This window comes from Vanellus vanellus (assembly GCF_965231255.1).
Source record: "Vanellus vanellus genome assembly, chromosome: 2".
NCBI lineage: Eukaryota > Metazoa > Chordata > Aves > Charadriiformes > Charadriidae > Vanellus > Vanellus vanellus.
Window position 1 is genome coordinate 24,110,132 of NC_138906.1, and position 12,452 is coordinate 24,122,583.

Below are 12,452 nucleotides of genomic sequence, written 5' to 3' on the forward strand. Positions count from 1 at the left end.
GGTAAATGAGGATCAGAGAGAGCAGGGTAGCTGAAGAATCCTTCCTCTCTGGTTGTGGTACACTGCTATGACAGTGAAAAAAAAAAAAAATTTTTAAAAAAAAAAACCAAACCAGAAACCCAACCTCAAACTCTAGAATTGCTTAAAGGAGCATTCCTTCTTGCAGAGGACTTGCTGAAGCAGCTTGCCTTGACCTACAGAGCTCAGCACTAACAGAGAAGGGAGGAAATCAAGAGGGTGAGGAAAGGAGGGCTTTGATGTGTGGGGGACATGCCAAGTCCTGGAGGGACGGCAAAGTGTTGCGGGTGTTCCATGCAGCTCTGCTGCCCATAACCAGTTTAGAAATAGGTCAGTGTAATTTAGATGACTGCCTTCCTCCCACCTTTCCCTCAGCACATCAGAAGATCAGCCATCTTAGCTACTGGGTTCTGGTCACTGCTCCCTTCATGCATTTTATACAATTGTCATCATTTATTTTAACAAAGCAGAAATTTTTGTAGAAAAATAACCCAGCACTGTGCACTACCAGTGGAGATGCTGTGATCCCTGCACAACTGACTCCAACTCCTGTCTTCTTGCTTTCTGTCTCACCTGGCAAATCTTGTATTCTGGGTTAGGCTTCTGCTTAGTGAATTTTAGGCCACTGTGGATGATAGATAGTCTGCCACTCTCCTTTCACTGTTTTAGGCACTCTGGATATTGCTCTATGGACCAGAGTTTAAAAGGTATCTAGGTATCTACTTATTTTACATCGATGAACTGGGAGCTTCCTGGCTCTGAATCTTTTGGTTCCTTACCACCTCTAAAATATCTTCCCTTAGTCTTACAATCCTTCTTTTGTAAAATATTCATTGGAGCCAAACAAATCTTTTACTTAATGGTTTATACAGCACATAACACCATGGAGTCCCAGTCTTACTGGGAATATCTGGACTGGAATGTAATAAAATAATTGATGATAGTGCTACTGTGTAATGCTTTTAGCACATGGCATACATAAAATAACTTGTTAAAAAAAAAAGCATTCATGATTCTGTTTTTATTGTTGCTATTGTTTCATGGCAACTGTTTCAGCTGACATTCTGTCCCAATCATGAACATCTTCCATTAGTAGAGGAGGACTTTTTGATGTTTAGTGTGAAAGGAAAATCCCACCTTTGATGTCAAGTCAGCAACTGCTTCCTTCCTTTTTTAGTTATTCATGCCATGGGGTAAAATCTGACATATAAAGAATAGAACAACTGTACCAAAGTGACCTGATATTTTGAATTACAGTTTCCTTTATGGAAACATACTATAAAACTTAATAGAAAAATAACATTTCTAGAAGTACTTTGTCACAATTTATGGAATGTGTAAGTTCTACAATGTGATTAAAAGGCTTCTAGATGAGAGATTCTGTACTAAATTTATGGTATACATCTTAGAGCCATAGTCTATATCTATGGTAAAGTAATAGCTGAGCGACTGCTAAATCATACAGGGTTTTTTCTATCAGGATTGGGAAAAACAATGTAGTGCAATTTTACTAATGGGTTTACTAATGGATAAAGCCCTTGTGAAAACATCACTATTGGGAAAACGATGAGTTGAGAGTAGAAAGTTTTCTATAAGTTTTACAAATCTTGAACAGTTTTGTGTTAGAGCAAGAGAATATGTTTTTCAAATTAAAAATTCTGGGATCAGGTAGTACTGGTTATTTCCAGTAATGTAGTTCTTTAATGTGGATGATCAATGTCCACTGAATATAATGGGAATTGTCCCACTAGTTTATATGGGCTTGAGCAACCTTCAGAAGTTAATCTGATACCGTCATTTCATATCTCAGAATAATCTATTTAGAATATTTCTACTTGGTTTGTGTCTGTCAATCTTGCTTGACTGTATTCTTTACTGTCCAGTAAAGGGTCTTTTTTTCCCGCTAAATAATGTTGGTAACATGTTTTGAAACACCTCCATTTAGAACAACATGCAAAATATCAATTAGTCTGTCTTTTTTTACTGATTCTTCTTGGCGTAGCAAAACGGGCAGGACTTTTCCCTCTAAGCCTCATATTTTTGTGATTTTATGATGTCCTTTCTCTCCGATAATTAATACAGCAAATTATGTGAGCACTGCAACTACTCATGTATCTAATATTCAACAGAAGTGTTTTCAGACATAAAGCCTTGGCTTTGTCTCACAGCTTCCATTTGAATTAATGATGAGGCATTCTCTATTAATTGATGCTCTACCCATGTTTCATGTATATTACGTCCAAAATCTGCTGGAAAGAGGCAATTATTGTTCTGTTGTTCACTTACTGATGTATAAAAAGCTAAATTTTACACTAAAATTTGTTTCTCACTAGCACTGTTAGCTGGATAGATCTACACAATTTGTTCTAATTGCATGGATCCCCTCTGAGCTAAATTCCTGACTTCTGGATCATTAACTGCAAAGTATAGCTTTTCAGTGTCTATTGAGGACATAAACTGAAGTGCAAGAAATTCTGTGTAAACCTAGGAAGAAAGGATCTTGCTGTGAGGGTGATTAAACAGTGGAAGCAGTTGCCCAGAGAGGTTGTGGAATCTCCATTCATGGAGATATTCAAAACTGCAGTGGGCATAGCCCTGGGCAGCCTTCCCTAGTTGACCATGCTTTGACCAAGTGTTTGGACTAGAACTCCAGAATTGCCTTCTTACCTCAGTTAGTCTATGACTCTATGATAATTATCAATTTCCTGTTTAACAAATGCATGAACTGTGTTGATCACACTCAATCTCTCAGTGACACTGTTTTTTGTTTGACTGTTCCAGTTTAGATGATATCTTAGTTGGTGCCCCTCTCTTTATGGAACGAGAATTTGAGAGCAAGCCTAAAGAAGTTGGGCAAGTTTATCTATACCTGCAAGAAAGTGCTTTCCTCTTCCGAGATGCACAAATTCTGACAGGCACTGAAGTGTTCGGTAGATTTGGCAGTGCAATCACGCACCTTGGAGATCTCAATCAAGATGGATTTAATGGTAATTTAAATGTAATGTAGTAACATATATCTCTGTATAACATTGAAATTAAAAATGGCTAAGCAGTGAATATGAAGTTTCTGTGCAGTGGGTGAAAAAGGCTTTTTAACATGTAACTGCCTTTGAAAGTCAAGAGAATTTACACTAATCCCAATGAAACTGACATTGAGGCACAGACCCTGAAAAGCTTACCTATAGGAGGGCAGTAATATTGACTACAGGGCTAATTTTTACTAAATATTAGCATGTTCATTTAAATAAAAATATTATCTGTTGTTATCTGAGTATAATTTCATTTAAATACTTAGTTAAGATGTTGCATTTATTTAAAAGTAGAGTTCTCCTTCTCTCCTCAAATGCTTGGATGAGTTTGAGAATTGAATGAGATTCCGTAAGTGGAGCATTTTTCCTGCAATGAAAGAACTGGACAAGTACAGACATCTTATTTTGGAATCAGACTGCTATTGGTACTAAGGCACTGAAAGAAGCAGGTGCATAACGGGACCTTTTTCAAATGCCTGTAGCACACTCACACAACAAAACATTTATGTAAGTTAACTGGGAGCCTAAATTCAAGAAAACAATCCAATTAAACTAATTTGCTTAATTATCTGAGATAGCCTGGATGCCTTGAGCTCCTAGAGTTGGCCTCCTAGACATGGTCAGTAACACCCATGCATTTCCTTACTTCTTATTTCCGGGATGTTAGGGATCTGCAAAGCAGGCATGTCTGCGTTCAAAACCCCAAGGAATTTTTCCTGGAGAAGATATTTTGCACAGTAGCCTTAAAGACAGTTGGCCCACTAAGGAAAAATTAATGGACATAGCTCCTCCTTAACTTCAGGGCTGTTTTTCATGGTGCTCTAGCCACTAGACTCTAGGGCAGTGTTGCCAATGTGTGGCTCCTGTGCAAGGGATAAGTAATGTCAGGAGCCGTAGTCTATATTGAGGTTCAGGGTACACAAAATCCAAATCTCATCCTGTGGGAAGAAGCCACTGGATTGTGAATGCTGATAATACCCTCACTGAGTTCTCCGGGAATCCTACCATGGAGTCCAGCTCAGCTGGACTTCATGGTGCAGATTTCCTGTTTTCTACCTGTGAGCAACAGCAGAAGCCCTCAGCTTCTCTGGGCAGGGAATGTTGGTGTCCCTGCTCACCTGCATTCTGGTAAGAAAGGGAGGAGATACTCCTCCTTTTCTCTCCCACTATATAGAGAAGGCTAAGAAGAATCTAGAGCCCGTCTTCTGCTTCATAACTGAAGATGCCAGTCATATAGCTTCGGTGCACTCCTGCTTTTACAGTGAAGGTGCTGAAGTCAAGTTTAATAAAGGAGTCCAGCATCAGCTTCTAGAAGAGAATGTAAAAAGGAGAGCTGTAGATACGTATCCTCCTCTAGTGTTTCCTATTGGCTAGCTCAACTAGTGTGGCTGTTGAATCTCAATCTAGACTCGTGATTCTAGGGAAGTCCTGGGAAGTAGCTCGGAGGAGAAGGATCTGGGGGTTGTGGTAGACAGTAAATTATCCATGGCCCAGCAATGTGCCCTTGTCGCCAAAAAGGCCAATGGAATCCTGGGCTGCATAGGGAAGAGTGTGGCCAGTAGGTCGAGGGAGGTCATTCTCCCCCTCTACTCTGCACTGGTGAGGCCACAACTGGAATACTGTGTCCAGTTTTGGGCTCCCCAGTTCAAGAGGGACAGGGAACTGCTGGAGCGAGTCCAGCGAAGGGCAACTAAGATGATTAAGGGACTGGAGCATCTCCCTTATGAGGAAAGGCTGAGAGAGCTGGGACTCTTTAGCCTGGAGAAGAGAAGGCTGAGGGGAGACCTTATTATGGTGTACAAGTATCTAAAGGGTGGGTTGAAAGAGGATGGAGCCAGGCTCTTTTCAATGGTTCCAAGTAACAGGACGAGGGGTAACGGGCACAAGTTAGTACACAGGAAGTTCCGTTCAAATACACGGAAACACTTCTTCATGGTGAGGGTGACAGAGCACTGGCACAGGCTGCCCAGGGAGGTTGTGGAGTCCCCTTCCCTGGAGATTTTCAAGACGTGCCTGGATGCAGTCCTGAGTAATGTGCTCTGGGCAATCCTGCTTTAGCAGGGGAGTTGGACTAGATGATCTCTAGAGGTCCCTTCCAACTCTGAAAATTCTGTGATTCTGTGATTCTGTGATTCTCTCCACATTCCATGTGTAGGAAACGAGAATAGCATTGTGAGTTCCGCTTTTGGATATGGCATCTCATTTTTTAAGGATTGCAGTGCTTAATTGCAGAATGCCCAAGGCCTCCTGTTAAGTTCCTGACTTAGTACTATTCCTATTTCTCAATAAGATGTTGGCTTGGTATAGATGAAAACATTATATTCCATTGTTCTCTTTTGCATACTAAAGTACTGGATGTTTGAGGGGGGTGGGTTTATTTGTCTATGTTGAATATCTTATCTGTAAAAAGAAAATTAATTTTATCTAACAGCTGTTCCTTATTAAATAGGTGATAGAGGAAATCAAGGAAAATTGGTGTCTGTTTAAAAATATGGAAGTAGAAGCAAGCATTCATTAGATCTTGTTTTATTAAAGCTTATGAAATGCCCTGCAAATATGATAGAGGAGTCCAGTGTGGACTAGCTATTTTGTGTAATGCAATTACCCCTTCATACAATGAGTTTGTAAGCTTTTCTCATGAAAGTTTAACACACAAAAGACACTACAAACATCCTTGTGTATTTGCCTTACAACTAGAATCCATACAGAAGTACAGAACGTTGAAGTTCTTGCATGTAAGTAGCAGAAGACATTTATGTCTGTTTTCCAGCAGGGATTTATTTTTTGCTTTATTTTAATTGTGCCTATTCTTTTTGTTCTTTTATTGCACTACAGACATTGCTATTGGTGCACCATTTGCAGGAGAAGACAGAAGAGGGAAAGTACTCATTTACAATGGATACAGTAATGGGTTAAATACTAACCCTTCCCAGGTTCTCAGTGGAGCCTGGGCCTCACAGTCTATGCCTTCGGGATTTGGCTTCACTCTAAGAGGAGATTCAGATGTAGACAAGAATGATTACCCAGGTAAGATTTTTCCATTAGAAAGGGAATTTCATACTTCCATTCTCTGGAAAATGCATCATGCCTAAACTGCTCCTTTTGGAAGGCAGAGGTCAGAATAAAGTATAGACATTTTTGGGTAGTTCTAGCTTGCTTTCCTGAGAGTTAAAAATCAGACAAAACAAATACTCCCTTTCCTGTCAAAAGACATGATCATAATGGCAAGAAAGGGCTTAAATAGTTACATTAACATAAAACATGTGAAGTTTACAATAAAAAGGTTTAACACCTTCCCCCACTTCCAAAAATTAAATGCTCTCGGCTTATTGAACTTGTAACATCTCCTGCATCCTGGCATTCCTTCTTAATTAAAAACATGTCGTGTTGTAGAAGAATGGATTGACTTGGTTGTGTTGCTAAGTTGTTTTTTGCTGTCTGAAGAGACACTGAGCTATATATAAATTCTTAATGGCTTTGATCACATTACAAAAAAGCAGAGAGAATACAAAGACATTGCTTAAAGGTAGATATTTCATTTGGGCTATTCCATCCCTTTTATGTTTTCATTCTGCTATATGGACTCTTCCTTTTTAGGTTAGATTTGGTTCTTCCTTACTAGTTTACCTGACATACATTCAAATTTATCAAGTTTGTAACTTTAGTTGAGTCTCGCTGGGGAGGTGTTTATTTTTTTAAGAGGCATGTTCATAGCATCATAAGTAGTCTGAATGTTGGAGCTATTTTAAATGTGCTTGTATTTACTCTCTCTCTCGTCTAGAAGCAAATCTGTTCTGTTTCTTTTCATCACAATTCAGAAGCCTTAGCAAGGGTGTGCAGTAAAACATCGCATTTTGTTAGTGTGAATGGTTCATCCACAGTTAAATGCTAATAGTCTTTACTTCCCTACCTTACTATGAAATCACTTTAGATAGCTTGGGTTATTTCAAGGTTAGTGTTCTTAAAAGTTGTATTGTTTCAAAAGTGAAAATTCTGATTTTCACAGGGACAAAAATTGGATCCTTTTACCTTTTTGTGATGGATTGTAAAAACCTTGAAAGAGGTGTCTTTTTTCAAAAGCGGAAGAGAGTTTCTGGGAAGGGGTGTTTACAGTAGAAATTACGGTTTTACAAACAGAAAGGCTTACTGCAGAGTAATAAAGTGAGGCTATCACAAGACTGAAGTGAGAGGATCTTTAGCATTTGAAAAAAGAAGGGGCTTTTAAACACTGTCCTGACTTTTTGTTTGCATATTGTTGATGTTGCTATTAATAGTCTTTCATTGTCCATGACTAATGAGGTTCTTTTGGAACACAGAGCTCTTTATTAAAGTTTCAGCATTTAAACATTTCCTAAAGTACCCACAAGGCCCCCCAGCAAAACCAAAGAAAACAGGATATTGCATTCCTGACATTTCTAAGATTGAAAAGATAAAGAGAGGAAAGGGAGAGATTCTTTCAGGTCTTCTTTGAGTCGCATGGGGAAGAAAGAAGAGTAGGAGTCTCAACTAGTGTATTGGCAAACTTTATGTGGAGCATCTTTTAAGCTAATTTGTGAAAAGTTTGGGTGATGGGTCTCAATCTTTCTAAATGTGCACTGAAGAACTGCTATAGTCAATTCAGTTGTGAGATTTCTGGGAGTTATTCCACTTGTCATTGTTGGCTCCAGTCTGCATCCTACTTGCAGAATTTCACATTGTGGTATTGGCTCACTACGTGTTAGATGGTTTTGTCTTATTACATGAATTACTTATTTTAAGAAAAAAAAAAAACAACAAACCCCACAATTACTGAAGTAGGTTTTCCCTCCATCTGTCAGCTGGTATCTGTATGAGCAGTCCAGAGTACTGGTGCGAATGTCAGAGAACGACAAGAAAACCTTACTGCAGTCAGCCACCTCTTCCTTCATTCCCAAAAATAGCATAACCATGGCACAGTATTAGCACAAAAATAGAATGCCTTCCTATGGGAAAAAGGAAAAAAAAAGAAAGGAAATAATATGGGGAAATGCAAGTCCAGGACAAACACGCTAGGCAATGAAGTAAGCAATCCTTCTTGTGTCAAAGAGCTTTTCTTCTTCACCTTCTGACGGAAATGCTGAAGGGCAGCCCTTGTACAAGGAGGAAACAAGGGTGTGAGCTTGGAAGGAATAGGAAGGAAGTTTTATTTTAGATGCCAGTTGAGAAGCAGAGTATTTGCTGACTAGCAAACTAGCCTAGTCTAGAAAACTAGCCTTTTATTCAGTGCTTCCCAAACTACTGGTCATGACTGTGATGCAAAGAGGGTTGTGGAAGATTAGGAAAAAAATCTCAAAAATTTCATTTAAGCTTTTTATTGTGTAAATTATAAAATCAACCATTTTCTAAAAAGAAAAAAGAAATAAAACCAAATTATGCTGACTTATCACTCTCAGAAGTTCAGTTCCCATAGACTGGGAAATGAGAGCCAGCTATAATGTCTGGCTGCAGGTATAAACATGTATTGCCACAGTCTAAGGTGAGATTCTCCAAGCAATTAGCTCTTCCATGACTAGAGTTCAACTGTTGTGTGAAGATAAATGAGCTCAAAAAGGGATCATGCTTGCAAGTTCAGGACTGACACCAGTTTGTGAGGACTCATGTAACTATAGCTGTGCTTGTACAGTTTACTCAAGCCCTTGTGCCTAACATTGCTCATGAGGCAGGCGTATCCCTGCTAGGAAATGAGAGGCTGAGAGATGGGAATTAGTCTGCCATTTCATTTTTAATGCACTGTGTAGCATTTTCAGAGCTTTTAGAGTTTCAGACCTTCTTCTTTAAATCAGACCATGTATTAATGTTCTTGGAGCAGGTCACAGACCTGGAGGCCTGAAGAGACCACCTGTTTGTGTGGCTTCTTATCACAGACCACTGAGCTGCATCCTGGGTTCGCTGAGACTGAGTTACAAGTTGAGGAATACAGTTCTTAAAAAGTAAGGTTGAATCACAAGTCAGATTTTTCTCCTATTGGACAAACGTTAAACCCTCTCTTGGCTGGGAGTTCAATTCAGGCTGAGATCTACCTATTAGCCTTTTGGGAAAGTGCAGCCATTTGGTACAGGAAGTGATATCTTTCTCTCTTCGTCCAAATGCCAGTATAAGCTCAGGAACAGAGAAGCAAATAGGGAGCAGACAAAAGCTGCCTAACACTCAGTGCTGTTCAAATCCCCCAGCTTTCCTGGAGGTGGAGAAGTGGTTTTTCCTTCCTCCTCTTTTGGCAACTCTTGGCCAGCGAAGAGAGAGAGACCACCTCCTGCTTACTGGTATTATCTAGGAAAGGCAGAGGAAGACCCTCTTGTCCCCCAGGACCTCGGTTGCGTAATAAATGTGGGAGAAAACTGCTCACAGACAGATTTAATGGTGGACTAGCAGAGCAAGCAGGGAAGAGCATAATACAGCCATACTGATAGAGATGAAAGATCTGTCTAGCACCACAGCCTGTCTCCAGCAGTGGCCAACGACAGATATCAATGAAATTGTACAGTTGTTGTGATATTTCCCAGAATATTTACCCAGTTCTAAGCAATTGAAGCAGCAAGGTGTCCCATAGTCAGAGGTAGCATCTTAAAATTTAGTAGCCCTTGACAGACTTTTCTTCCATGAATTGGACCAATCAGTTGTAGAACTCATGTGAACTTTTGGCACCCACAGCAACATGTGGTAAGGGGCTCCACAGACTAACCGCATGTTTTGTGAAGAAGTAATTATTTTCACTGCATCCCACTCAAGTGTTGAACATTCCACTGGACAGTTTCTTTGGATGTGCCCTAGTTCTTATACTGAAGAGACAGTAAACAATACTTCTTTAGTCCACTCTCATTTTACAGACCTCTCTCATATTGCCTCCCTTGGCCATATGTTTTAGCAATCCTGTGGAAGGAACTCCAATTTACGTAATTATTCTCTGTGCAGAGGCAAATGGCACACCAGTCCTGCTGTACCAGATGATGGTTCAGTTTGCCATCACTGCTGCCTCTTCTTCATACATTTTTATGTAAAGAGTAGAGTGTAAAGTGTGACTTAGGTATGGCTAAAACATTGCTTCTAATAAAGATTTTACCATTGACCTAGATTTCAAACTCATCTGACATTAAAGAAAAGCTGTATCTTCCTCACTCAGAAGAAAATCAGAATTAGTACTTCACAAAACAGTAATCCCAAGTCTTTTTCATTGGTATCACTGATTATGTTTGTGCAAGAAAATAAAGTGAGCCAGGAACTGTGGTCTGGCCTTGAGGCTACATGGCACAGCAGAACTCACCATCATCAGATGAAACCCTCTTGCCCACTTAAACAGGATGGCCATCTGCAAACTGCCTTTTGGGAGCAGGCTATTCCCCAGACCATTCCTGGCCACTATCTGGGAGAGTACTAACTTGCACACACTAAAATATGAACAGAGTCTGTGCTAACAATATAAAAATCTGGACAGTACCAACACACTGCTCAAGCTCACGCCCTGACTTAATAGATTCCACTTGCGTAGCCACTCAATACACAAAGCACAGGATACAGACAGCTGAATGGCCACCTAGTCAACATCATACCTAAAAATGAAACTTTCTCTAGTAGGGTCAGCCAGCTTACAGACAGGGCTGCTTTTCCTTCTCAGTAGCAGTGCTGTCAGTGTAATGACCATCTGCCTTCAGCTGCCCTGGCATAGATGTTACCACTGTAACAGTGATAGTCGTCTAATCTCAGCAGTATGAAAATACAGGGATTTTTCTAACCTTTCAACAGGGAGATTTAGTTTTTGTTATTAAGCACAACCCTTGGTTTACATCTCCACAGCTTTCCAGGAAAGGACTTCTATAAATTCTGTGATACTTGCAGACATTTCAGACGTTATGTGCCCAGAACTATTCCTTTATCAGCACAGACACAGGTGATAACGTGGTAGTCTCTGCTTTGCAGGCTCAGATGTAGTGGGAAACTTTCAACCCTGGGAAGCAGCAGAGGCAGAAAACTCTGCTGATCATCCTAACAGCTGTGTCACTCTAAAGACATGCAGCTGCCCTCTCTCTGCAGTGGTGTTCTTCACCTTCAGCCCCAAACAGCCCCAAACAGTTCCTCAACTAGCAGAAGAATTGCAATGCCAAACAGTGGTGATGGTGGTAATGAATGGATGGGTGCTCCTTTCTCTGTAGTCATGCAAGAGTTAGGCAGAACCTGACCAAACTTTATAGTTGGATACAGCTAGTGGGAGGGAAGCAGTAAGAGGAAGGCAGCTTAAGCATATCAGTCAGATAGATTGAATATACCGAGCTAGCTCTGTGCTTTTTGATGTGACTATTCAGAGGAACAAACAACATGCAGCTTTCACAGTCTTCCAAACATGACACTGACAGGCTTTGTACCATACTGACCTGAGATATTCAGTATCTCTCCAGTATACAATATGTACCCAGTATTTGAAGGAAAAGACCAATTAATCCTCTTAAGCTACATCTACACTAAAAATATGCCGCTCCTTGGTTCTGAACTGTCACTGAACAGCCCTTGTCCATAGTATCATCAAACTCACTTTCTTGTCAAAATAGGGTTGCTGAGTGCTCTCTTTTGGAGACTAATAATTGGCAAGAGCCAACTGCTTTAGGGCCATTCTAGTGATACCACTGCAGACAGTGCAGATATGGCACACAGGCACATTCTGTGGCACTAATTTCCTAACACTGACATAACTGTAACATATTTCAGCAGATGATCCATTCACAGTTTTCTGAAAACTCATGTTTTCAGGTCATATTCAAAGGAGAGGGTCCAATCTCACTTATGCTGCTATAGTAAATACTGACTTAATGCCATTACTCTGGGTTGACAGTCAAGTGAAAAAATAAAGAGAATTAAAGAAAGGAGGAATACAGAGAAATTGTCCAAACAGCCAAGGATCAGGTTAGAAAAGCTAAAGCCCAGGTAGAGCTAAATCTGGCCAGGGACAGTAAGGGCAACAAGAAAACCTGTAGGTATGTCAATGACAAAAGGAAGACTAGGAAAAATGTGGGCCCACTCAGGAAGGAAACGGGAGACCTGGTCACCTGGGACGTGGACAAGGCTGAAGTTCTCAAAAACTTTTTTGCCTCAGTGATCACCAGCAAGTGCTCCAGCCACACCACCCAAGTCACAGAAGGCAAAGGCAGGGACTAGGAGATGAGGAACTGCCCACTGTATGAGAAGACCAGGTTTTAGACCAGCTGAGGAACCTGAAGGTGCACAAGTCCATGGGACCTGATGAGATTCATCTGCAGGTCCTGATGGAACTGGCAGATGAAGTTGCCAAGCCACTATCCATCACATTTGAGAAGTTGTGGCAGTCTGGTGAAGTTCCTGCTGACTGGAAAAGGGGAAACATAACCCTCATTTTTAAAAAGGGAAAAAAGGAAGACCCAGGCA

The 12,452-nt window shown here is 40.5% G+C and overlaps 1 protein-coding gene across 1 annotated transcript in view; it reads left to right on the top strand.

Annotated features, from left to right (window-relative positions):
• Positions 1-12,452, top strand: part of ITGA8 (integrin subunit alpha 8) — a gene marked incomplete at its 5' end in the record, with an annotated part of 124,815 nt that overhangs the window by 27,996 nt on the left and 84,367 nt on the right. The window contains 2 exons of the mRNA XM_082480019.1: positions 2,800-3,005; positions 5,883-6,074. Of these exons, the coding sequence (XP_082336145.1) occupies positions 2,800-3,005; positions 5,883-6,074 (398 nt within the window). The remainder of the gene's footprint in view (positions 1-2,799; positions 3,006-5,882; positions 6,075-12,452) is intronic.